The sequence below is a fragment of the Zonotrichia leucophrys genome, chromosome 4 (genome assembly GCF_028769735.1).
Source record: "Zonotrichia leucophrys gambelii isolate GWCS_2022_RI chromosome 4, RI_Zleu_2.0, whole genome shotgun sequence".
In the NCBI taxonomy this organism is placed as follows: Eukaryota; Metazoa; Chordata; class Aves; order Passeriformes; family Passerellidae; genus Zonotrichia; species Zonotrichia leucophrys.
The window spans coordinates 50,924,373-50,949,926 of record NC_088173.1 but is presented as its reverse complement, the minus strand read 5'-3'; the positions used below and the strand labels follow the sequence as shown (position 1 = coordinate 50,949,926).

The window sequence follows — 25,554 nt, the reverse complement described above, 5'->3', positions numbered from 1 at the left end:
AATTTTAAGGAAACATCCTGAAAATGGGTCAGCCTTTTTTTTCTCTCTTATTTTTTGACTTGCTTGTAGCATAAGCATTAACTTTAAAAGGACATAACCATGTACATGCCTTTTTAGAGATATTCCTGGGGTTGGGAACATCCCAATAACCGCTTCCAGAGGATTTAACTGAAACCAAAAACCACAGCAGCAGTTTCACAAACCAAGCCCTCATAGCCAGAAGTCTTCAGCAGAAGATTCCACTGACAATACCATGAAATGACGAACATCGTACTGACCTGACAGTCAGAGCTGTGCATCATTAGAGAATTTGTCTTAATAGAGGAACTGGAAATGTACCTGAATTTTCCCAGATTTTAGAGCAGCAAACATGCACTGTGCAACTGGAAATGTACCTGAATTTTCCCAGATTTCAGAGCAGCAAACATGCACTGTGCTGTGTTGAAGGCATGTCTCCAGTTGTGATAAGCAACATTTTTCCGATAGTTTTTCTTCACACTTAAAATCCACCTGCAGAGAACCTTTAAGAAGCAGCATCACATAAATGTGTTTTCATAAGAACAGATTTCTAATACATTCAAACTTTCTTAATCCCACTTGAAAACTCTAATACTAAAAAAAAAATAAATCCATTTCACTCAATTTCAAGTTCAACTGTAACACTCTTGTAACTGTGAACATTGATAAGAACAGGCTTACACCCACTAGTACAGCACCTATTTGAGTGTGTCATACTTGTGGGTTTGGGGTTTTATTGCTAAGGGCTAAATGTTCATGTCAGAAGCACTGCTGTTAATTCAGAACCTGTATGTTGAGATACCTGGGAGAAAAAATCCTTGATTATCGTGACATATTTGATGGAGAAAATTTATTTAGTTATTGAATCTGCTTAAGATCTGTTTTGAAAATAAACAGACAGCTTTTCCCTCCTATCAGTTTGCCAAAACCCAAGCAGAATTGGACTTTGGAAAGCAAATAAGTATGATAGAAAGATTACTACATTGCAGGGTATTTTCTTTTTTATGCAGGAGGAAAGCGTGTCCTGGATGTTTTACTCAACAGTATTAGAAATTATGGGTTATATAATTTTATATATATATATATATATACACACACATATACACATACTTTCTTTCTACCTTTTTTTTGTAAGGAAGTGACAGTATGAAGGTCAGGTAGTAATTTGATATTGGGATTAAGGTTGTTCACCTTAGTACAGAGGTGAAGCTAAGTACTAGGACGTTCAAGGTATCAGATTAGATAATACAGCACTTTTGGCCCTTGGACACTACTAATCTAAATTGGTCTATAAACTGCTGATCTAGACAATAAATATATGCTGTCTTTAACTAATGTTAAAGAAATGTTGTAGGGCTTATGAAGCCCTACAAATTAATCTTGCATTTTGATATAAATTTTGATGGGTTTGTTGAAAATGTTATGAAGCAAAAATAAGATATTTAGAAATGAAGGTTTCTACTAATAGATGTTGTGTGCACTGAGTGGAAGAGGCTGAAGAGATTTTTCTATTTTACTTGTCTTGATCACCTTTCACAGATGTGTTGGTAAAAGCCTTTAGGGAAATTCTCACAGCCCATTTATGTTATCATCTGCTTCAATCTTTACTATCTCCATATCCATGAAATTCCTCCTAATCTGTAATCTGTTATTTTGTAGGGAAAGACTAAGATAATTGCTACCTCATATGGACATAGTGAACAAAGTTATTGTCCTCTTTGTAAGAGTTTTTCACTTCCTGAGAAGTTGCTATCCTCTCTCTCCTCCATTAATCATAGACTGTAAAATGATTTATCCTTCAGTAGAACCAATCTCAGGACAGACCCCAATTCTTCATATGCCTTCCTGGTTTGCTAATTACTCCTTAATACAGATGTGCAATTCTATTTACAGTGAGATCATCTCACTACTCTGAATTCCTAATAATTAAGGTGCCTCTTTCTGTGGGGCAGTATTTGGCAGCAACCATACCTCATGTTTCATTTGGAAATTTTGCACCAGATTGAGGTCTGTGAACATTCGAATTGTGCACAGCGTTGTTTCAAAGTCTGACAGCTCAAAGTCACTGAAGTAGAAGTCAGTCAGGTTGAGAGTTTGTGCAGATGGCACTACAGCAGCCTGGAGAAGAATGAGAGAACACAGCTTAGTGCTAGGGCAGAGAGCAGAACAAATACCTGCTTCTTCAACAGACTCATTAAAAAGAGACACTCAAATTTACCTTCATGTGATACTGAAAACTGAGGATTGCTTCACATTTACTTCTCCATGCCTCTCTTGTTTAACATTACCTTGGATTTAACAAGCACTTTTCCATAGATCAGGAGAACAAGGGTAGAATTACCTGGTCAGTCTGGTTGTCTAAATCACCAGAGGCAAATTGTAACCAAAAATATTGATGAAATTAGGAGAAGGAGAAAATAAGGCAGTGGAGTTACATGTTTGTTTTTATGGATATGCAGACAGCAAAATCCGTAACTGTTAGCATTTTTCTAAAAATGGTGAGGAAAGAGATGTCAGTAAAACAGTTTTGCTAACAGAATCCACATTCAGCACGATGGGAGTCAGAACACGTCCACAGGCAGAGCTTTCTCAGGGCTAGAAACCTAAAAAATGAGAGTTCAGTTGTGATCAGTAATCTTTAAAACCCATGGTCAGTGGTTTTGGTGCAGTTTGCATACAACCATAAACCTTCAACGTGAAATTTGAAACTACAAGGTACACAATACACCTGCTATCCTGCATATTTTAAAATCTGAGTTTTTCATTGTCAGTAATAAATGTATTACATATATTAAATCCATGTATTACATCCCACTTCTAGTTGCAAAATACCGAGTATTTATATCTGTTGCCCTTCAAAATACCAGGTTGAAATTATGCTAAGTCTTCTATTAACTCTCATGCTAACAAAATAAATGCTAAATCTTATACTATAGAACAAAATGTAGTATCGTTTTCTGCAGTAGAATAAAAGGTGGGGTTCTCAGTGCTACTGCTGTAGAGCTATTTCACCTCAGTATGTGAAAAGAAAATCAGGTAAATCTGAAATGGTGAAGGAAATAAACCTTTGTGTTTATCTTTCTCTTTGTAATTCTGGGGGAAAACATTTCTCCAGTGTGGGCAGCTGTGTCCCAGAAGGTGAGGAACTGAAAAGGAAGCATTTGTCATAATCTACAACATGAGTACATGTAACATGCAAATCCATGGAATTGTGTCTGCCAGCCTCTGTTTCATATCAGTTCACTGTCCTCTCCCTTGTGTGTCAGAATCAGGAAGTCACAGAAGATTATGAAAAACAGAATCGACACAGGGAAAAAATGCACCCTTTTTGCACATTTCTTCTGCCGCTAATTTTATGTCCCTGTTTGGATTCATGTGGGATTTCAGCTGTGAGCACATGAAAGGCCTGCATGCTCAGTGGTAAATAATGCAACTGTTCAGCAAAGCTACTGACATAATTTTGAAAAACTGCAACTGCAGGCTGGGGTTTCACAAGGAAAGGGGCTGCAAGGACACAGAAGGAGCTCAAAAGAACACCTCACACCTCACTTCATTCATAATTTATCTTTCCCTTCCTTGATCTTCTGACTTTTACAGCCACAACAGTAAGTTTCATTTCAGCTGAAATATAAAAACCCTGCACTCTATGACAGTTTATAGTGTTGTTTAACCAGATTAACTATTTCCTTTTTCACTTAATGAAGCCACTGGAGCCTTCTGCCTCCTGTTTTACAGTATGAAAGTTCATCAGCTATTTTAATTTCAATTTATTGAGCTATGGTTTCTGTAAATACATTGGCAGCAAAAAGAAGTCAATGGAAAATGTGGGATCACTGTGTGGCAGCTACAGAGAGATTTGCTTTGTTTCATCTGCTTTGGATGATAAAACACAGGTTGTAGACAGTACCCAGGCTCAAAGGAGGTGACTGATACAATTGGACAGTTCTGTAGTATTTGGAAATGATGATTAAAGTAAAAAATTTGACTGCAGCCTACTCCATAAGGCAGATAATAATAGAATAGAATAGTGCCAGTTGGAAAAGCCCTACAACCATCTTCTAGTCCAACTGCCTGATAAGTGTATATGTTCTGATTATTTAGAAGCAAAAGGTATATCCAGAAAATAATTCACATTATTTTGGCCATCTTTATATGACAATATGAGTGCAAAAAATTAAACTAAAAATTTCATGAGTGCAAATAAAAGGCCCATGCTTGTGCTCTGGTATCACCTTAGAAGCAGTGGCTGACACAGGCCAGGACTGTGCTGGGAAGCTCTGGACAGTTAAGCCATGACAGTGGACACTGCCCCAGTTCTAGGTTTGCTGTGGTCCTGTTTCATCAAGCAGTAACAGTGGAACCACAGAGGCTTCATCACAAGCCCTGAGGAGAAAACCTTAGGAGAGGAGTTGCACTCTGGTCTTGTCATGGCCCTTTATTGATGAGCAGCAGTGTGGTAGGACTGAGGTTCAAAAATCCATGTGACACCATTCTAGAAATATCCTTATTCCCACACCTTGTTGTGTCACTTGGCCAGACCATCCCATGCTGCCCAGCTCATGGTCCCCTATGCCTGCCATCCTCTCCATCCCTCCTGTTTGTTTTCATGCAGCAGGGGTGATGCTATTTCCCTGGAATAGCTGCTGAGGGCTTGGAGAACCTAAGCACATGCTGTGCTTTGAAATGCACTTGAAATCCTAGCTGTGGTTATTCCTTAGGCAGTGGCTTCAAAACACAGAATTAAACATGAGCAGAACAGGACACTGCACAGAAAAGCAACTAGAAGGAAATTTAAAATCATTGCATTAAAAATTCAATACAGAATTTATATGTAAGGCCATAAAGCTGCAGCCATACTTGGGATATTTGAAAGGTACCAAACCTGTAAGATATACAGCGTTCAGACTTAGCTGCAGAAAGAAGAGTTCTCAACATTTTGCTTCTGGAATACTTAATCATTATGAGTTTGATACTGACATTGCACCAGTGACTGTCTCAAACTCCTGAGAAAAATCAGTTGGCACAGGTCTGGGTCTCACAGTGCTCTGGCCAGCTTTTGTCTCTCACTGTAGACACTATAATATTTCCCTTTTATGTGATTCAGCTCAGGAACCCATCAGTATGGGCTTCAATGTCATTTTTATTTCTGGAACATATGCTTCTGCCCCTTTAAGGTTGACATCTATGTACAGGACTGCTCTTGGTTGTTCTACTAAAGCAATATTTCTAAAGTAATAGTAAAAAATGCAATTACCACTGTTACCTGCAGCTCCCTCGTTTCCTCCTCAGCAGCAGAAGCATGGTATGAGAGAACCTACAGGAAGAAAAAGCAGCCCTTAGTACAAAGAAAAAAGCCATGAGATAACAAGGTACTTTTCATAGAGCAGACTTTCCAGCATTCCACTGCATTTGATGATGAAATTTTCTGCCCATGCAGGGCCTGAGCCAGTTTTAGGGAAGCTCTCTGAATGCATATGGGGAGAGATCTGCATCTTTTACAAATCTCCCACAGCACAGAATCTTCTTGAGATAATTAGGCCAAGAAAACATAAATAGCTTCTCTGAAAGAGCAAAGAATCTGATTTTCTCTTTGAAAATTTCTCATGGCCCATTTTCAAAGGCAAATAATGCACAAAGCAGCTCTTATTATAAGCCTGACATTATAGCCAGAGTAATTCTTTCAAGAGTTTATTCAGACATGAAAGAAAGTTTTACCCTAACTGAAACTTGGCACAAAAGTCTGAAAGACAATACATTCATTTTAAATTAAAAAAAAAAGCTCAGATTTTTAACTATTGAGAACATAGGACATGAAAATGTTACAGAGTTTTATTTTTTTTTAAAGAACCCATTTAATAGACTAACCTATAATTTGGCTGAAACTTCTTATAGCATCTATGAAGTGCTATAGTTGGAGACAGAATTGCTAATTTGCCATATAAGCAAATTATTTGGACAATAGTTTTACAAGCTTTTTATTTAACATTACCTAATACAGGTTTATTTGAGAACTGTAATGTTTCTGTTAGAGGCCACAGGGCACATAATCCCATTTTAGGAGCTCTGCAAACACTCTGTTTACATAATGGATGTTAGGATATCCAAAGTCTTCCCATTTTTCACTTTCAGCTTCAAGTTATCACCCCTGAGTAATTCAGTTTCTCAGACTAAAGCCCTCTTCAGCTGTGAAGCTTAACAGGAACCAATTTAAAGGTGATGTTCATCTTGATATGGTTTGATGGAGTCTGAGGAAATTGCTGAGAGCCTACAATAATGCTGCAGTTAACTCCTCACACTGCTTTGTGTGAAGGACTGAGCCAAAATCATCACCATAACCTTCAGACAAGGACCACCTAGATTTAGGCTCACCTCTAGTGTCACCATCTGTTTGGCCATGGCTCTTTCTACAGCCTCATACATCTGTGTGTTCTGGATCCCCAGGCCACAAAAAATGACAAATGCTTCCAGAAACTCCTCATCATTTCTGTTGAAAGCCTTGATTTTCCCCGAGTTGTCTTCCATCTTGTTCACAAGCTGGCAAACTCCTATGTCAGGACACAGAAATGAAAGGAAGTAATACAGAGAACATATCACCATCAGGAATTAAGTTTAGGCCAGATAATCCTACAGTATAAACCACCAACATGTGACACATAAGAATTTTGTAGGATTTTCCTTTTTTTTCCCCCCAAAGTGCAGTTTCAATGTATTATAAAATAAATGTTAAAATTTTATATATACATAATAAATTCAAAAGTACTTATTAGGATTTGTAAACCAAAAATGTAGGGCTTTAGAGGTTTGATTGTCCTGTCAAATTCAAGGGTCGTTTTCATCCTAACTTTTATTATTAATACTATTCTAGATTGATATAATCCCTAAAGACAATTTGTCCTTTGGAGGCTAATTAAATTTTTGCAACCATGCCAAAAGAACATTTATCAAAGTCAGAACAGTGGTACACAGAGTTTTCACTTCCTCATTTGAGCCAGTACTAGGATTTTTTTCAAGTCAATGAGCTAAACAGGGAATACCCAATATGAGGTTCAAAGCTGAAGTACACTCAACCTTTTTTTGAGGATGTGGTTGAATTACAGCCCCTTGCAAACACTACTGAACTCCTTGAGAAACATCTGACTGAATTCAACTTAGGTTCAAATGTGCTGATATTTACATTAGTTCATTTTGTGTTAAGAATTTCTGGGCCTTTCTGCACACATGTCATTGAAGAAGTCTGACAGGTAACTTCTACCACACCTTGCTGCAGTTTAAATCCCTGACACCACTGTGAGCAGGGAGAAATTCAGAAACACACCTGCCCTCAGTTTTACCTGCTAAGATCACAATATTAATTAAAGCAGCTGAATTACAAGAATATGTTTTCTTTGGCAATGAGGATTGTCTTAACAGACTCCAAATGCTTTCTCACTGCCATGAGCAAAAAAGTTGCATTTTCCTGGCCAAGTGCCAAGATAGCCCAGCTGCAAATTAAAAATTCTGAAAATACTTACCATGTGTGCATCTTCCCTGTTACAGCTGATAATAAAACTAAGGAAGAAATGTAGCACACACAAACTGTGGTTTTAGAAGAATGTTAGCCTCACAAGTTTTGATGTCTGGTGACAATGGAACATTGTCCTGTTTCCAAATTGTATTCTGTTTGAGGAACTTAATATCAGAGTCTCCTCTAAAGAGACCAAGACTGTAATGGCAGGGATTGGGGTATCTGAACATGGCAAACAGAATTCTGAACCTTTATGGAATGAGATGGAAAGGAATGGATCACTGAATCACATAATCCCATTAGAAAAGAATTCATTCAAATAAGAAACAAGATTAACTTTCCCTGGGAAAAAAGAAGCTGATTTACAGAACTCTTCAGGAAAATCCCATGAAACTGACCTTCAGATTTCTGTTTAGTACAGTTTATGAAATTATAATTATTTCCATAGCAACTGTGATGCAAGATTAAGACAGTGAGTATGCCACAAAAGTAAATGAATTCTTAAAAGACACAGTATTTGCACGTGAATGTCTCTTTAAAAAATAGAGAACTGAAGTAAATATACTGTGTATTACTTAAAACTCTTTAACCTCTTTCAAAAGCTTCCCCAAAGCACTGAGAGGTCCATTGATTACAAATTAAGGAACTCCAAAGTTTTTCACTGGGACAGAGTTATAAAATCACAGCAGGATTCTGTAAAGCTTTTATCACATACCTGAGAAATGTACAGGTCAGGAGAATAAAGTTCTTTTCATCTTTATTGCTAGTAAGATTTGCTTGGGTTTCATGTGGACAGTTTTTCTTACCCCCATCCCACTTCCTAAATTCTGGTTTGGGGCATCCTAATCTTAAAAATAATTTTAAAAAGAAACCAGACTTATAATAATAGTCATACATGCTTTGTAGTATTGTAAAGGAACTTCTGGGTACCGTCCCAAAGAAAACTTCTTGACCTTGCCCTATTAAATAATTGAACATGAAGCAGCTGTGAAACCATAAAATACTTCAAAGAACATTTCCCAATGAGAATGACTCAGATTTGAAAAGCCCACCTAAATGGGTGGCCTGACTAAAACTTTCAGTTTGAACTTCAATAGACAATCTCAATAGGAAAAAAAAGCAGATGCAACTGTTTTATCAATAGCTCGCAGCATGGTGAAATATCCCTAATTAAAGCTCTACAGTTCAGTCTTCATTTTAGTCTTCTAGGGATTGCTGGAATATTTAAAGTAATAAAAGAACTCATGAAAGAAGCTAATAGCAAAAGAAATTTCAGAGAACTCCATTAGATAATGATGAGGTTTCTTGTACTGCTTCAGATGTTAAAAAGCTAAAACTGTCTTCACAAAAAAGACATCAAATTTACTCTATAAATTGGGCCATGCAGTTTTGCCATCATTCTCAAAGAAAATTATTTCAAGATCATTAAAAAGTCATTCTTGGAACTCTTAATATTTACTCATCAATTTTTTTAAAGCTGATGAAATTGGATCCATTCTCCTATCTAAGAACGAGTACATTTTATTTTCTGTTTGTGGGGCTTACTGATCCCATAGGCTGACACTCATTTTCTACTCTTTAGCAGCTTGTTAGGTGAGCAATTTATATTCATGGTTGCAATAGACTTACTAGTTGAGAACGTGATAATTAAGGATCTTCTCTCCTGGCTTCAGATTGCACGTTGCTGTGATTTTATCGTGGAGCACATAAATTTATCTATAAAATGTACAGCGTTATTTTTGTTAAGGTACCTACCTATCACTTTATTCTTTTTCCCATTTTTTATTGGTGTACACAGCAAACTCTTTATGTTCCGACTTAGATTTTCTGCATTGTCATTCTGTTAAACAAACAGAAAAATACAGTTACAATTTTAAAAGCTGCTTTTCAGGTGGCTGAAGTGAAAAAGCTGTAGAGCTGGGCTCTCCAGCTACTCTAGGCTTACATCTTCCTTTGAAGAGCAACCAGGTGATCAATGAGTTTGCCCACAAACAGCAGGCAGGAAAACTACTACAGCTGAGTCAGCATTCTGCACTCTTCCCAGGACTTTGCAGCATGTCCCATGCTCCAAGAAAAGGAGATGAACTCATTTGGGAAGAGGAAGGATAGAACAAAGAGATAATGCCTCCTTTTCAAACATGGGGAGAAAAGGGCACAGCTCTGCTCTGACTGCCCCGGGAATCATGTGGCAGTTCTTGAGCAGTGCATTTGGTCTGACCTCCAATTGTGTGTGGCACCAAAAGAAATGGGCACACGCTAATATTTCTGATCAAAAGGTTATTTTTTTTTTATATTGTTGCTTTGTGCTCTGCTGCTGTGCAAGGGCTATAGAGAGTATCTTGGCAGGATTTTCATGAGGTGAGTAAGTGTGCTGTTGAATGTCCTCCAAAGAAAGAGGCAAGCCAAGGTTTCTAGGGCACTGGCAACACCTGGGATTTCCCTCCTGTCAGGGTGCATCAGCTTTCAAAACATTTATCCTACTGCCCTGCTTCTGCAGTAGTGCACGAGCAGTGTCTGTGTTGCTGAAAACCATTTCCAGATTCCTTCTAAAAGCACTAGTCCTCTTTTAATACTTAAAGTGAATTCCAGGAAAAAGAAAAGAATCAAAATAACTCTAAGTCTACTGGACAGCCTGTTTCCAACAAAGTTGTTTGGATGATTCTCAAGGTATTAATTTTATTTTTAAATGTCTTCAAAATCATCATCTCGTTATTAATCCATAAAGTATATCCATTGGATTCTGTCTGTACTTCCAGTCCTGCTGATAAGACAGGCTTAGTCTGAGAACTCAATTCCTGTGTTGCTCAATCTGTGACAGAAACCCACTCCAGAACATCCAAGAAGCCCTGCACAGGAAAAGAAAGGGAAACAGCCCAGCTCCCCACCAGGAGCCTGCCCCTCCTTTCCCTCAGTGTGGAACAATCACACTGAGCACTGTCTTTTCTGATCATTTTGTTGTGTATCTCAGAACAAATTTTGGTAAAAAGCCATCTGCTGGACCACAGTAGCTCCTCTCCCCTCTTGTGAACTGGCTTAAACAGGAAGAGCCGACATATTTCTAATTTGGCATTGAAAATATGGGAAAATACGTAATAAAAAATTTGCTTTTTGCTGATGATGACCATGAAGGAAACCTCATTGGAACCTGAGCCTTGCCAAGTGACCTTCCCTGCTCACTCTCCAGTATCCCTGTGCTCAGTCATCCACTGCATCACCAGCTCACACTTGAGGAAGTGGTAGGCAAAAGCTCCCAGAGAAAAGTGAAGTTGATCCATCTCAACTGCAGCAAAGAACTTGCATCTATAACATTCATCTTTGCCAGAATGAGAAGGGAAAGGAAAGGATAAAAAGGAAGGAACTTCTGAGAGCCTCCCAACACTCACTCTGTGTTTACACCATTTTAACTGGAGCCACCCTGACAGAAATAAGAGGAAAGCAAAAAAGGTTTAAAAGTTAAACAGAAAAACATTTTTCATTTCTGAATTTCAAACTTAAGCTTATTTTACGTACTGTCCATGGAAATCTTCTGTCTTTGCAGACATCTGGGATGTTGAGTGGCTCCATCGTATTCTTCACATACTGAGCATACATGTAATTGATTTTGTTTGTGTCATAATCCCTGAAGGATACAACATTATTTTTATTATGTGCTTTGCATAAAAGTAATTTCATTAGGCTAAGCAGGTAATAGGAATATCTTTCCTATATGAGAGAAGGATCTATAGATACAACCAGTAGATATATAATGGAGTTGAGTTCAAATCCTGTATCCTAATCCAGCTGTCATCACAAAAGTGCAGCATGGATTGGTGCAGGCTTTCCACCATTTTTTAGTGTTCAACAACATTAACGCTGAACACCAAACTGAAGAAATAAACAATTCCCTACAGTTTACACAGATGAAGGATAAAGAATGAACAGCTGGGTTTATACAGAAATGAACAGAACTATTTGAAAACAAACTGCATTCACAAATCTGGCACTCCTGAAAAACCAATGTTGGGTGAAATTCACATATTAGTTCAAGAGAGTGTATCAGGTGTCATTTGTAAATTTTCTGCTGCTAAGTTAATTTCAAATTTGTTCTAAAAGCAAAGACAGTCACATGGAGGTTCTGTTACTGAAATAGAACTGTCTATTCCAAATCAGGACATAAAGCATCTTTACAGAATCAATCATCTCCACTTTTTTAGCCACGATTTATTTAAGGTGTTTTAATTCTCTTGGACCCTTTGCCTGCCTTGGAGGAGGACATATACCCTACTTATAAACCTATTCCCATCAAGCTCCTGTAGTTTCCCTCCAACACTTGGCTTGATTTTCGTTATCCTCCTGGTGTAAGGATGTTCCAGGGCTGGAGGAGAGGAATTATTCTTTTGTTATTTCACACATACAAGGCAATGCCCCACAATTCTGAAAACCAATCTGATTTGGGGCTTGATTCAATGTCCTTGATTACATAACAAGCCTGAAATGTTATATTATGTAAAGTAATACTTCCCATCTAATCCATGTCATTGTATTTCTGCTCTTGCCTGAAATTGTGCCCTTCAAGCATAGCAGAAGTTCTGACTGCAGTGGTGGACTGAATGCAGTCCTAGGCATTTAATTGTGCTGTCTCGTGAACAACAATCTGATAGGCAGCTAAGCCTCCAAGACTCCTCTTCCCTATCAGATGTGAGAAAAGTTCCTGACAGCCCATGCAAGCAGTAAATAATATTTTAAGTCCATTAACTAGTCACCATAAAAGGGGTAATGAGGAGGAAGGCTCCCTGAGGACTAGAGAGGAATTTTCTTTTTCACCTGTGATCTTACCAGGTTGGTGTACCCGTGTACTTTCTGGTGGAACACTGTCTAAAACTGTAACACAGCTCAACAGCTTTTAGTTGCTCAAATCACAAACTTTGGACATCATTCACTAATATAGAGAATTAAACTTAATATGATAAATATTTACTGCAAAACAACATCAAAGGGGCTCAAAATCGGTTTCCTCCCTGCACAAAATAGCTGTAGTAGAGTATTTTATATACAACTGTCTCTCTTTCTGACAGGATTTGAAACAACTGTTTGAGTAATTTTCAAACTTCACTAGAGAGGTTCAGGCTAACTTTGGGAAGTATTTTATCTGGGTATTTTAATTCAGCTCTTTATCTCTTTTTTTTCCTCCCAGTTGAACTCCTTAGGGGTTTCCCAAAGATGAGTGAGCTTTAGAACTTTAGGACTCTAGTCTTGATTTAGTCAGACATGTTCTTTGAGTAATTTTCCTTATCTATGAGTTGAGGATAATGATTAAAATAATTGATTAAAAGCATTATTTTGGTTATTATCTACTAATTTGCATATGTCTCCTTTATAACATCGTCATCCACACAGATTTCTTTGAAATCAGTTTTAGGGCAGCTCCTCTGTGCATTTCCATAGCTTAGCCTTGAAATACAAATATGTTTTTAGACTGGCAAAGTGAATTGATCAAACCCTACTCCTGCTCTGCTCAGTGGGACCTTTTCAAGGCAAGAGAGTTGGTCTCTGCCCACTTCAGGGGAAAAGCTGCTCTATAAAAATAGCAGTAATACATGGGCTCCAGCAGAAATAATTCTGTTATTATGAAAAGAATATTAAAAGCCTAAGTTTCTTCAGAATTCTCCTAGGATGAACAAAAGTCAGAATTAATTGGTTTACCTCTTCAGATTTTCAGCTGAATCCTCTAATTCATCAGATTCCATGTGAAAGACACTAGAAAATGTATCCTGGAATATCAAGAGGATGCTTGAATACACAGGTGTATAAGGTTGTCATTATTTAGAACAGTATTACTCATTAAAACCTTGTTGCAGTTATCAAGGCCTATTCTGTACTACAAACAAGTGTAAAATTTAGCTTCATCCACATCTGTCATCAAGCATGCTGGATCCTACCATAAGGGTATCTTTTGATACAACTTTAGGTATCACACAAGTGTCTTGAATCTCTGCTCATGGCCCAGAGAAGATTTACAAGCTGTGCCAAACTGATATGTCAGAACAGAAATTCTATATTACATAAAAGCCAGAACCTCTCTTGTCAACACCCAACCTGAGCAGATGCCACAAAGGAAAAGATAGAAAATGAAATGACAAGAGAAATACGAGAATGGAGGGAAGCCAACCCCACTCCCAGGGAATAAACACTTCTGCCTTCAGACAGAATAAACATACTCACTGGACAATCTTCATCCACTATGAAGATGGTACACTTCTGCACCTGCATGAAGGATATTATAGTGGCTGCTATCTTCTTCAGGATCACCTCCAAAGACTGCTGCTCTTCAAAAATCAGGCTGGCAAGGTCAAGAAGCACCTGAAGAAAAGGTAATTTGTGAAGGTTTGACTAATTTTGATTTATGTGATCACTGTTGTTACTAATGTCTAACTCTTCCCTGAATCAGGAAGTCAATGTTTATGTCTGTGACCAGAAGTAAGTTTTGGCTCTCACAGATTTCAAGGTAACAGTCAGTATTAGCCAGTTTGACACTTTTTATCAGACTATCAGCTATCTGATATTTTCAGTCAGAGAAGCAGAATAGATTTAGGCATTAATAGGTCAAGTGAAACCTGTGAAATCCAGACAACAATTCCTTGCCCTTAGGAAACCTATTTTACTATGGCTCATGTGCACATTCTCAAACCACTGAGTTTTTAAGACTTCTGAACACAGTTGTTCTTGGTTGTAATTCTAACAGATCCTAATTAACTTGTTTGGTGAAAACATCATTTAGATACACTCTGCTGTTTTTCAAAGCTGCTGTTGAAAGATTTAGCTGCTCATACATGCTCATATTTTTTTTTTTCCTCACAAGAAACATGAAAGCATTTAATAAACTGTCCAAATTTGTACCAATTTACAGATACTGATAGTTGGAAACTCAGACCTACTAGGAAAATTTTAAAAGAACTGCTGACTAGTCTTTTCTCTGAAACGTTATCACATGATACAGGGCAAGCATATTCACCCATAAAGGCCATGGCATTAATAACCCATCAAAACCAAGTTGGCAGCAAAGTAGAGCTATAGCAATCAGAAGGAAATTCAGTTTTCCAGTTGATCATTACTGAAAACATGGTTAGTGGCTGTTATACTAAAGGAACAGTCTGTATGCCCTCTGCTATTCCACAGGGATATTCCTCCCTGTCATTTCTGGAGTCTGACACCTCTGGTTGTTAAATACATACAGGGAACCACAGGATAACTACAGGCAATATAAAGTATATTAACATAGAACAAATTTTCTGACATTTGGCTCTACCTGCTTCCCCTAGACAGGCCATTTCTCACAGCCCAGCTGGAATGCACCAGTGCAGCCCAGCAGAGCTTTATCAGAGCCACCCAGCATTCAGTCACTGGAATTAAAAGCAGCCAAGGAATAACTACCACATCACAAACAGGAAGAGGAGGTGCTGATTATTTGCCAACCCTCCTGATTTGTGTATCCCTGTTGGCCGTACCTGATTGCGCCTGTTCTCGAGCAGAGACGTCTCGTACAACTGCGCGTTGTGCAGAACAATTCCGCAGAACGCCAAATATGCTGCAAAATCCTGGAGACAAATGAACATCCACAGCTCACAGAGATCATGTCCCACAGCATTTGTACTCTATTCAAAGATAAGCTACTGCAACGTTTTGTTTGCACTCTGAAGTATTAATTGATATTTTTGTTGGTTTTGGCAACTGCACATTCAGGATCTGGGTTTTTTTCAGCTACTCATAATTTCTTATTTCCTCAAGAATCCCTTCTCCTTTTATTTAGCTAGAATCTGAAGATCATTATCTTGGTACAAGTAGAGGTCATCTGAAAAGCAGCTTCAAGGAAAAAGTAATTGTGCAGCAATGCATATTTTAGCAAGAAAAACTGACCACAGAAAACCAGCCTCTCTGAGGGAATTCAATCTCTTGTGAAGTGGAAAGAAAGATTTTCTAACATAGCAAACCCACAGGTTTTTCCTCATTTAGGATGGGATTAATTCTGATATCCTACAAATACTCAGTGTACATTTTATTTGAAAGGGGAATTTTTCTAAGAGAAAGGATAAATTCTGATTCTTTTATTGCTGATTGTTAAGTCAACTTCTTCAGCCTGAGCACAGCCTGGGCTTTGCCCTGCCAATCTGAACGTGAGGTCTGGAAATTTTTGGAATGCAACCACACTGGGAGAATTAGGAATCCATTCTATTGTCTTCTCTCCTGATTCTCTCATATATTCATAATTTATCTGAAGCTTTTTCTTTTCCTGCAAATGCTATACTGAGAAGTGACATGGTATTTAAAAGACAGTCACTCCATAAATGTCATTGTTCAAATTGTGTTTCTTGGGCTTGCCAGGAGAGTTAGAACCAAGTAATTAAAAATTATGTCCATTGAAATTGATGAAAGTGTTTTACAATGAATTTCAGTAGAGTAGGCCTGTGTTTCAGAGATACATGACATGTGATCCAGAAATTAAATTATTTCACAGCCACATTTCTCATGGCCTCATAAAGAAAAATGTCTGCAGTATTTCCAGGAATGTTCACATTCTTACAAATGTTTAATTTTAAATAACTTAAAAATTTCTGAGTAGCAGGAATTTGTCCCTTCCCCTATGAAACAGAAGAGACAAACATGCAGCTTTTATACCTTTTCATCTTGTTCAGTGAAAGTGCCGCCAATTCCAGATTTCTTGTTGATTGCTTGAGCCACACCAACAACCTAGTGTATTAAAAATGGAGAAATTAGCTAATTTTAGGGGTCTGTCACTGAATTCCATTTCCAGGCATAATTATGTAAGATAATAAACGATCATTGTAGGTATTTGCTTGGTTCACTATTGAATCAAATTGTTGGATAATAAATGTTAACTCTCTCATGCAGAACCATTTCCTAGATTACAGGATTTGAAGACCTTAGCCTTTCCCTAATATAATTCCGTGTTTTCATTTCTTTTGAGACAAAGTATTATTAATCTGACAAAGTATAATGCAAAGCTTTTAAATATTCTCAAATTTTTAGCATGATTACAACAACTGATAGAAAAAGCTGCAAAGAACTTTTTTTGTTTGAAGTGTAATTAGTGTAAAACCAATACAAAATGCTAATGAGTTTTTTTTTAATCTTGCTTTTTTAGGAGATACACTATCAAAGGAAAACTGTGTGGTGAGCATGTTTAAAAAGTTGTGTTTAACCATTCATGGTGAAGCTGTAACTGCTGAGCTGATGGAAGACATGTGGTTTTATTTTTGTAATGGAAAAGAGGACAATTTACTACCTCTCAGTCCAGCATTCCCAAAATTCTGATGCTGTAAGTAAGGCCATTGTTCTTTAACATGAATCACTGCCAACTGTGGGCTCAAAAATGTCTGTCTGAAATAAAGTTCAGCTGTCAGCTCCATTCCATACAGCCCCAGTTTTCCCACAGTCAACCTCTTACTTCAGTGAGGAATATTTCTTATCCAGTGGCCTTCCTTCCTGTAATAACAGTGTACCACCAGCCTGTATGCTCCTCTGACAGACTCTGAATGAAAAAGTTATTATGCTTTTATGTTCACCTACATGTGCAGAGGTTAATGCTTAGGCCTCTTCTCATGCTACTGTCTCTCCTGGGTGCGGATTTAATTTTTTTTTCCCAGTTTTGATCCAGCATGAGCTAAGACAACTTTAGCAAGGCCAGAGGCTTTTCACCCAAAAGGTGAGTGCTTTCATGTTGGTTGTTTAAATCCATCCCCTCCATGAAAGGAAAGTCTGCAGTGCTTTAAAAAAAAGCTATAAGAAAACAGTAAAAGGACCATATTAATACAGAAAAAAAAAGACTATTTAGGCTCCTTTCATCAGCATTCCAGGTTTCAGATACATTAACAAAGGCAGGTGTTCCAAGAGCAATGGTCAGTTTTAGATCTTTGATAAGGTCTTTCAGGAAAGGATTTTAAGGGAAGGGGAAGGATGTAATGAGGAGAAAAAACCTAAAACTCTATGTTGACTTGATTAGGATGAAAATTTTATGCATATACAAATGTTTCTCATTTTAGTTGCTGTTTCAGTGGCATTCTAAGCTTCCAGACAACTTTGTGTTGTGCCCATTTCTTTTTCATACAAAATGAACAGTTTTAAAAATTAAACTGTCCCAAATTCTGGCTTCATTTGTGTCAGTTAAAATTTCAGTGCACTTTTCAGAATTCCACAGAATATGGTGTAGAGACAGTAATGAGAAAAACTTCAGTGGGGCATTTTTATGCCATTGGAGTCTTGCCTGCAACCAGGTAATTAGGAGAAGATGTAGGAAACTCGAGAGGATCTGCTCCTGTTACTGAAGTAATTATGTAATTAGGACAAAAGTCAATCATGTGGTAGCATTTGGGGCTATGGAGAACATACACTTGCATTTTAGAGAATTCTAAGCACAGCATGAAACTCAAATCCTCATTTTTAAAACTTATTCTACACAAATCACAAATAATAGGCCAAATCTGATCTCCAGCTGGGAGTTATGATTGCATCAGCAGAAAAACTGAATCAAAGGTGATCAAGTGCTCTAGGCTCAGCTAGACAGGGAACTAAAAAAGCTTTAAGATAATACTCTGGACTGAAGGAAACCAAGGCTAAGGGAAAGACTGAAGTCAATAGGATCTGCTTATGCTTTGTCACTTGTGAGTTGATGGCCTAATCACTGAAGTGAGCAGTGCACTGTGGAGCACTACAGGCTCCTTTTCCTGAGCTTTCCCTCCAGTTTGGACTGGGCAGGCAGGGTTATAGAACACTCTCTAGAGGAGTCCTGCAGTTCCCAACAAGAGCCTTCTTCCAGGTTTGCTCTGTTGAAAGAGCTTAAGGGGTGAGCAGAAGGAAATTCCCCTTGGATCAGAAACCAAGTATTTTGCTCTTTTCCATTCAGATCACACAATACAGACATAGACCACAAAGACAAAAAGCAATTTTGATGATGGAATTGTTCCCTTACTTTCTGTTCCAAAGAAGAACAAACCTTTCAGCAATTGCTGATTCAATACCCACTGTGTTTTACCACATCTGAACACAGCTTTCCTGATTGTATTCTTGCTGATAACACAGGTGATCTTCCAGTGCTCTACCTGTTCTCTAACCTTTCTTTTCTAGCTGTGCTACTTTTCTGATTTAATAAATCCTGATCCACATTACAAGGAGAGATTTCTTCTAATTATCAGATAACTAAATTTTTACCATTTTCTTGCAATAGCTGAGTCCTGCCTCTGAAAGTAGCAGGCTACCTTGAGTGCCCAGTAGGTGACAACTGATGACTTTAATGCTCATGGCTGTGCTCTGGATTTTCTATGGATGGTTTCATGCTGCAACATTTTGCACATTAAAATCACAGTCCTAACTGTGTGAAAGCTGTTCCAGCTCTAAAGGCAGGTGGTGCCTTTTTCAGTAGGTTCTTACTTAAGCTGACTTCTGATGTAATTACTATTGCTTCTTAAGGAGATATCTATTTACTTACTTTTTTATTTACTTTGCTGGCACATGAAAGAAAGTTACATTAAAGCCGAAGAATAGTAACAGAAATGAGAAAAATAACATTTTTGATAAGAGAAGATACCCGCTACAGAAGACAAAGCAGTGTTGACTTTACTTTGCTCTCCTGGTTTTGTAGAGGTTGGATTCAAACTCATAAAATTATCCTGCAGTGACAGAACTGTATTTACAGACTTTCATTTTTTATCAACAAAAATTTCACATCCCTTTCTATCGCTCATGCCAGCAGCAGCCTCCACGCTTTGCAGCAGTCTAGCTACTATAATGTGTGTCTCAGCATAAGCTGAAAATCCATCCAAGAAGCAAATTACTGATCTCCATAATCCTGCAGCAAGATTGCTGCTGGAACTGAGTTTGTTTAAAGTCAGCTTGGCTAGACCTGCTGTATCCTCCAATGATTGGGATGTGCTATCTGAAAAGCTTTCTGAAGGAGAAGATGACTTAGCTGGCTAAAGGTGACATACCCAGTCCCATTTTACACCATCAAATTTAACAGGGGATTTTCAAAGGCTGTTGTAAGTAGCAGGACCCCTGATTTTTTGGGAAAAGCTTCCCCGTGACAGTAGATAGGTCCCAGTAAGCAACAAACCAAACAACTGAGTAAACATTGCCAGAAAAAAACTGCCAACATTTCCCTAGACAATTACTAGGAAATTCAGTCTTACATGCTCACAGCATGAGAGAGATGTCTCAGTTAAGTCAGCTGAAAGCTCCATATGAGAAAAACCCACCGATTTTAGTAGAATATAAACTGAGATTGCCTTTTGTGAAAATTACTATGCCCAGCTCAAAGAAAAAAAAACAAGAAAGCCAGCAATAACAGAAAATTGTGTCACTCCTGGAGATGCTGTGTGGTAGTTGTGGTGGCTCTGTGCTTCAGAAACCATCCATTCTCTAGGTATCCCAAACCTGCTGGAAAGCTCCACAAGTTGGTTTAAGCTGAGGAATGGACTAAGGACATCTATTCCCTATCCAATCTTGTCAAAATGACTGTTTGTTTACAAGTGTGTACAAAACTGTATCAAAGGTAAAGTCCTCTTACTGCACTGCAATGTGCTCATTGTTACTAATTCCTGGGTCCTTTCCCTGAGCTCTTCTGTGAATCAAATTGTTTTCATTTATGGCATTTCTTACTAGCTGTTATTTTTAAATGAGACTTTGGTTTCTCACATGCCTCGTGGAAATAGAGGCAAATGTGAAAACCATCTACTGGAAAAATCTCCGTACTTCAGCAGGCCCAGAGGATTTAGTAATCAGCATGAGATTTTCCTCCTCTCAATTACTGACTCTTTTGTTTTAAAAAAATAGCACTAATACTAAACAAACAAACAGAAAGCCCCAGTTGCTCCTCTTTCTCAGTATTTATTTTTGGATGTCTTCCAGAATCATCTTTTAACTGTGATTGCTAACATCCTGGGCTAAGGCAGCATTCACAAGCCTCAATATTTCTAGAGGGGCTTTGGGAATTTTTAAATTTTATCTATTTATTTTTTTAATAGGGAGGAACCAAGGTTCTGGTTCTGTTGTTTGGGGGATTTTTAAACAGAAAAAGCAGCAGGATGCAAATGGAAAATTAAGACACTGACTCCAGTGTCTCTCCAAAAACATGTCAGTCATTTGTTATAGTGAGAATGAGAGAAACCTTCTGGCAGAGACTGTAGAACTCTGAAAAAAAATTAGTAACTGCCATCCTTCCCTGTGAGAAACCTTACAGTTTAACACCTTCAAGTTATTGCATGTGAGTATAAGACTCCTCAAACTTCAGGTTGGCTGAACTTGTCAAAATAAACAAATTCCCGCTTCATTTCCGCTTGCTGATGCACTCAGGAGGAGGAAGCTGGCCGAAGACACGGCCCCTTGCAGGTTTATTCAGCCCTTCAGTCATGCTGGACTGGACAAACAGACTGCAGCTCTCATGCCTTCCCCAGCCACCTCCAGCACCTGGTGAGAACTGAGCACTTCCCCACTCCCCAGGCAGCAAGGCTTTGCAGCTCATTTCTGTAGCCAGTTCTGTGGGGCAAACCATCTCTTTCCATTTGACAAAAAGCAAATGGCATGGCTTGGGTGAAATTGGAAGCCTTGCTTCAGCCTGACATGGACCACTGATCCCTGACAGTTCTTCACATGGCATCTGCTTTGTTCATCTTCTGGCCCAGGGCCAGCAGTGACTGCTGCCAGGTGGAAAGAGGAAGACTTTTAAGCAAGAATGGGAGGAGGAAAGGATCAAGTGCTGTCCTTGGAAGAATGGAACAAAAAATCTAAGCTGAAATTTGCAGAATGTGAAGAAAGGAAATACCGGCTGATCATCTGGATTGGCTAGAATAAGATTCAATAAACAAGTTAATGCAGGAGTTTAATAAATTTACTTTATAAAAAAAAAAGGTTCAATGCAGTAGAAGTCAAGGTGACACTCTAGAAGAGGAGGGAAAGATGGAAGAGCAGAAAAAAGGTATGATGCCTTCAAATCAATCTTGGCAACATTTGTTTTTGGGAGCTTGAGCTTTCTGGAAGCAAACTATGAACACTCTGAAAAATAAGTGAATTCCAGGAGAGAAATCACCATTTCAAAGCTCTGACACACTGTGTGGAGGGCCTTACATTTTATGAGTCTTCTAGAACTGATTAAAGGCCACTACAGTGAGGATCAAAGAAAATCCAGCCAGACTTTCCTTACTCCCAAAGAGTGCATCTCCTCTTTTCCCCATTCATTGGCTTTCATGGACTTCACTGAATTCACTCTTCAAATAGTCAGGGTAAGAAGGTGTTGTTAGCCCATAGGAAAAATTCTTCCTACTGCAATAGGATGAGACAGGATGAGAGAGCTCCCATGAGATGCAGCATGGAGAGGAAATATGGGCAAGAGTTCAGTGGGCAGATTCACATTGTTTCACATTAGGAGTGATTTAAGTTATGACTTGAGGATGACTTTTCTGAATCCCATTGACACTGTGTTTTTCAATGCCTGATGTCAGCAGGCTCTTAGCTCATAAGTAATATATTAGGAACCATGTTAAGAGAGTGTAAAAATAATCAGGTTTTTAGAAAATGATAAAACCCAGTTTGTGCCCTCTGAATTAAGCAATATAGATACAAGCTAAGCTGAAGTACAGTAACTTAATCACAATTTGAGATAGACCAGTAAGTGTGCAGAGAACTTCAATGCTGACCGATACTGAGTACAGGAAGTAGGAACAGCACTTCTGGAGTTAAATATATATATATTCTACTGCTGCATTTGGGAATTAAACTCTTCCTGACAGTTGCCTTTGGCTTACATTACTCAACTAGATAAGATAAAATTACAGTCTAAACAAACATAAGCAGTCTTGTTAAAAAAAAAAAAAAAAAAGATGGTTGGAAGATGATGACTGCCAGCTAATGAAAGTTTAAAGCATCAGCATGACTGGAAACAGTGTTACATGAAGTGATCCCAAGACTACAACTTACCTCTTCCCTGTGATTCTTTATTGGCATACAGAGAATGCTCTGAGTCTTATACCCTGTGATCTGGTCAACTTCTGCATTGAATCTTGGATCCTGATACAAGAAAAAAATTGCTATTTTTAGACTACTAGCTTAAAGACCAGTTCTTTTCCTTCCTTGGTTTATGAATTAAGAAAAGTTTAATATTTTATTTGACTGTAACTCAGGATAACAAAGGTTCCATTACCAGCCAATAGTTATATGAAGTTGTTCCTATCAGTGTGGTAACAACAGAAAAGCATTTGTGCGGAACATGAGTGCCAATAGATTAAGACTGTTGCTGTAAACAACAAAAAACTCAAGCCCTAGGAGAAGCCTTGTTTTTGAGCCTAGACCATCATTATAATAAATATGCTCATGGATTAACCATCCCTAGTTTACCTTTTATCATCAAGAAGAAATTGCAGTAATACACTAAAAGATCTGTGCCCACAGATGAACAGTATCATAAATGTGGTTTGTGGTTTTGTTTTTATCAGAGATTGCTTGTTTCATATTTTCACCTCAGTATTGAAAACTGAATAATGACCTCAACAGAACTGATTTCTTTAGTCCCAGCGTCATGTCTCTGTGCACACATGTATCTATAATACATGTATTAGAACCAAAACCAGTGTCAAGTTTGCATCTCTATCACTTCAAGTCAATACAGCACCAAATACAGGCACTAAAATGGCAATATTCCAGCAGCTGATGATGTAGCAGCTTCTACTTTTTCAAGAGTTGCTGAACACCAATTTCCTTGGCTTACCTCATAGGCATTCTTGATGTTGAGAGGCTGCCCTATGGCTGCCACGTGACCCACAATGCCCTTGTTCCACTCCAGGCGAATGCAGTTGTTGGAAGCTTCTTCCAGGGTGGATCCTTCTGCCACATCAAAGAGCCTGCTCACGAGGAACTTCTCGTTGGAGCTGTCCTCACACACCAGGAACAGGGAGTAGCGATCGGCTGCGATCAGCTCGTGGATGTGTAGGAAGATCTTATGGCAAAGAGCTGTGACATCTAAGTGACTAGAAATATCTTTCACAAGTTCTAATAGTCTGGAGCACTGATCCCCTGCACTGGTCTCAATCCTTGGAGATTGCAGAGGCATCTGTTCCTTCTTGTCAGAGCCAGAGAGGAAGCTCACTGCTCCTACTGAGTCCTTGACAAAAATAGGCCTTAAGGGTCTGTCAAATTCAGAAGCGGAGATTTTCCTCGCTGGTGTCCCGGAGTTGGTGGTCTCGGCACAGGCAGGCTGGTGACAGGCACAGGCCTCACTCTGGGACTTGGTTCCCTCCTTGCAGACTGGGATGGTGTGAACTCTCTCAGCAAACCATGCATTAACCATTTCTCTGTCAAACAAAACCAAAAATAAAGCAAATGACGTGAATTGAAAATCCTCCAGCACATACTGGAAGCTAGCACTGTGAGAGGATAACTAAACCTTTTCACACAGAGGATACTGATGCACCTTTAGACTCCTCTACGTCAATATTCTCCAATTTTGTGCAGCACTTAACCCAGATTAAGCAGTAACATTTTCTGCCCCGTAAAAAAGCTATTTTTGCCTAGAGGAAATACCAGAATAGGGCAGAGAACGACCACTTATGCTTTGGCTTTCAGAGTACAGATCAGAAGTTTGCACCATCATTTTGTGACTGAAATGTTCCAATCTTTTCCATTCCCAAGATTTGGATTTCTGTATAAGACAGATATATCTATATATTCATTTGAAGACAGAACTTTCTGGTTTTAACCTCTAAAAAGAATTTCAAACTCTAATTCTCTCAGTCAATCACCTGCAATCACCGGCAGTCCTTCCTATTTTTCTGTTGCAATATACTGTTTTTAAAGTTAACCTCCTTGGCCTCCAAGTTAATAAAAAATACTAGTTGGACTCAAAGCATAAAAGCTTTGCTTAAAAAACAAAAACTTTACTATTACCAATTCAACCCCCTTCAAAATAAGAACAGACTATTCTCATGCATCTCTCCTATTTCCTTTCCTTGCAGATGACACTCATTTTCTAACTCAACCCCAAATATTGAAGAACCCTAAAACTGTATTTTTAAGTGTTCACCACCAATCAAAAAATGCCATGCATTTCTAGTATTTAACTGTGCTTCTCAAATTAACTTAGTACTAGAAAGCCAACCCTAAAAATGTCCTCACTAAATACAGCATATCATAACATGAGTCTACTTTTTTTATCACAATATCATTCTCTCATCCAAAATCTGGAGGGTTTTTCTTTCAGGCTTTTTTTGTCTTTTGTTTGGTTAGGTTTTTTTTTAAATACAGGGCTTTTTATTTTATTTGCTTAGTGTCAAGGATTCCTCACAGCAAATGCCCTAATCTCAGAAGAAATGGGTTTTTGCTGTATTACATAACATTTGAGCCTCAGAACAGCAAAAATCCTATTAACAAGTCTGATCTTTTGGAAACCTTTCATGGTGGTCATGTTTTAAATTTGGGATATTTTTTATTTACTCAGCAGACCACAGGAATTTGAAGAGTGAAGCTGAATGAAGCCATGGAAGTGAGTCAGGTTAGTCAGCTGCTGATCAGTTACACACATCAGTATACATTACATATGAAAAGCAATGTACCATAGTCTTATTTTCCTTAAAGCACACCTTTATCTTTGCTGTAAGATGCAATACTGCAGGCACAATTGGCCCTTAACTCACAGCAAAGTGATCAATTAAAATCTAAAGTCCAACAATATTATTTTTAATAGCAAGCCATCCACAAAAGGAAACTCATTTGATTTCTGTTAGGAAGGCTTGAAAGAGTTTCTTCCATCACCATTTGGAGACCTCAACTGTAGGAAAACAAAATGCTGTAAAAAAATTTGAAAAAAACAAAAAATGCTATTAAAAAAATTGAATTCTTAAAAACCAATGATCCTCCTTTAGTTAAAGCAGTGATACCTATTTTTGTGCAGTAACCTCATGCAAGTGTTTCTTGAAGCAAAGAACAACTAATATATCATAACAAATTTGACTTCAACAATATTACTTTCCATTACTTAAACAGGATAAACATTAAAT

General features: G+C 38.2%; 1 protein-coding gene across 6 annotated transcripts in view; it reads right to left on the bottom strand.

Annotated features, from left to right (window-relative positions):
- PDE5A (phosphodiesterase 5A) overlaps nt 1-25,554 on the bottom strand; it is a 105,462-nt gene that overhangs the window by 13,426 nt on the left and 66,482 nt on the right. For 5 of the 6 annotated variants that reach the window (XM_064711637.1, XM_064711634.1, XM_064711640.1 and 2 more), the window contains 12 exons: nt 23,271-23,853; nt 22,484-22,573; nt 16,175-16,246; nt 15,007-15,096; nt 13,724-13,861; nt 13,205-13,272; nt 11,033-11,141; nt 9,278-9,362; nt 6,388-6,563; nt 5,273-5,332; nt 1,990-2,136; nt 396-521 (listed from right to left, as the gene is read on the bottom strand). In XM_064711637.1, the coding sequence (XP_064567707.1) occupies nt 396-521; nt 1,990-2,136; nt 5,273-5,332; nt 6,388-6,563; nt 9,278-9,362; nt 11,033-11,141; nt 13,205-13,272; nt 13,724-13,861; nt 15,007-15,096; nt 16,175-16,246; nt 22,484-22,573; nt 23,271-23,853 (1,744 nt within the window). The remainder of the gene's footprint in view (nt 1-395; nt 522-1,989; nt 2,137-5,272; nt 5,333-6,387; nt 6,564-9,277; nt 9,363-11,032; nt 11,142-13,204; nt 13,273-13,723; nt 13,862-15,006; nt 15,097-16,174; nt 16,247-22,483; nt 22,574-23,270; nt 23,854-25,554) is intronic. The other variant, XM_064711635.1, reaches the window with a different exon arrangement.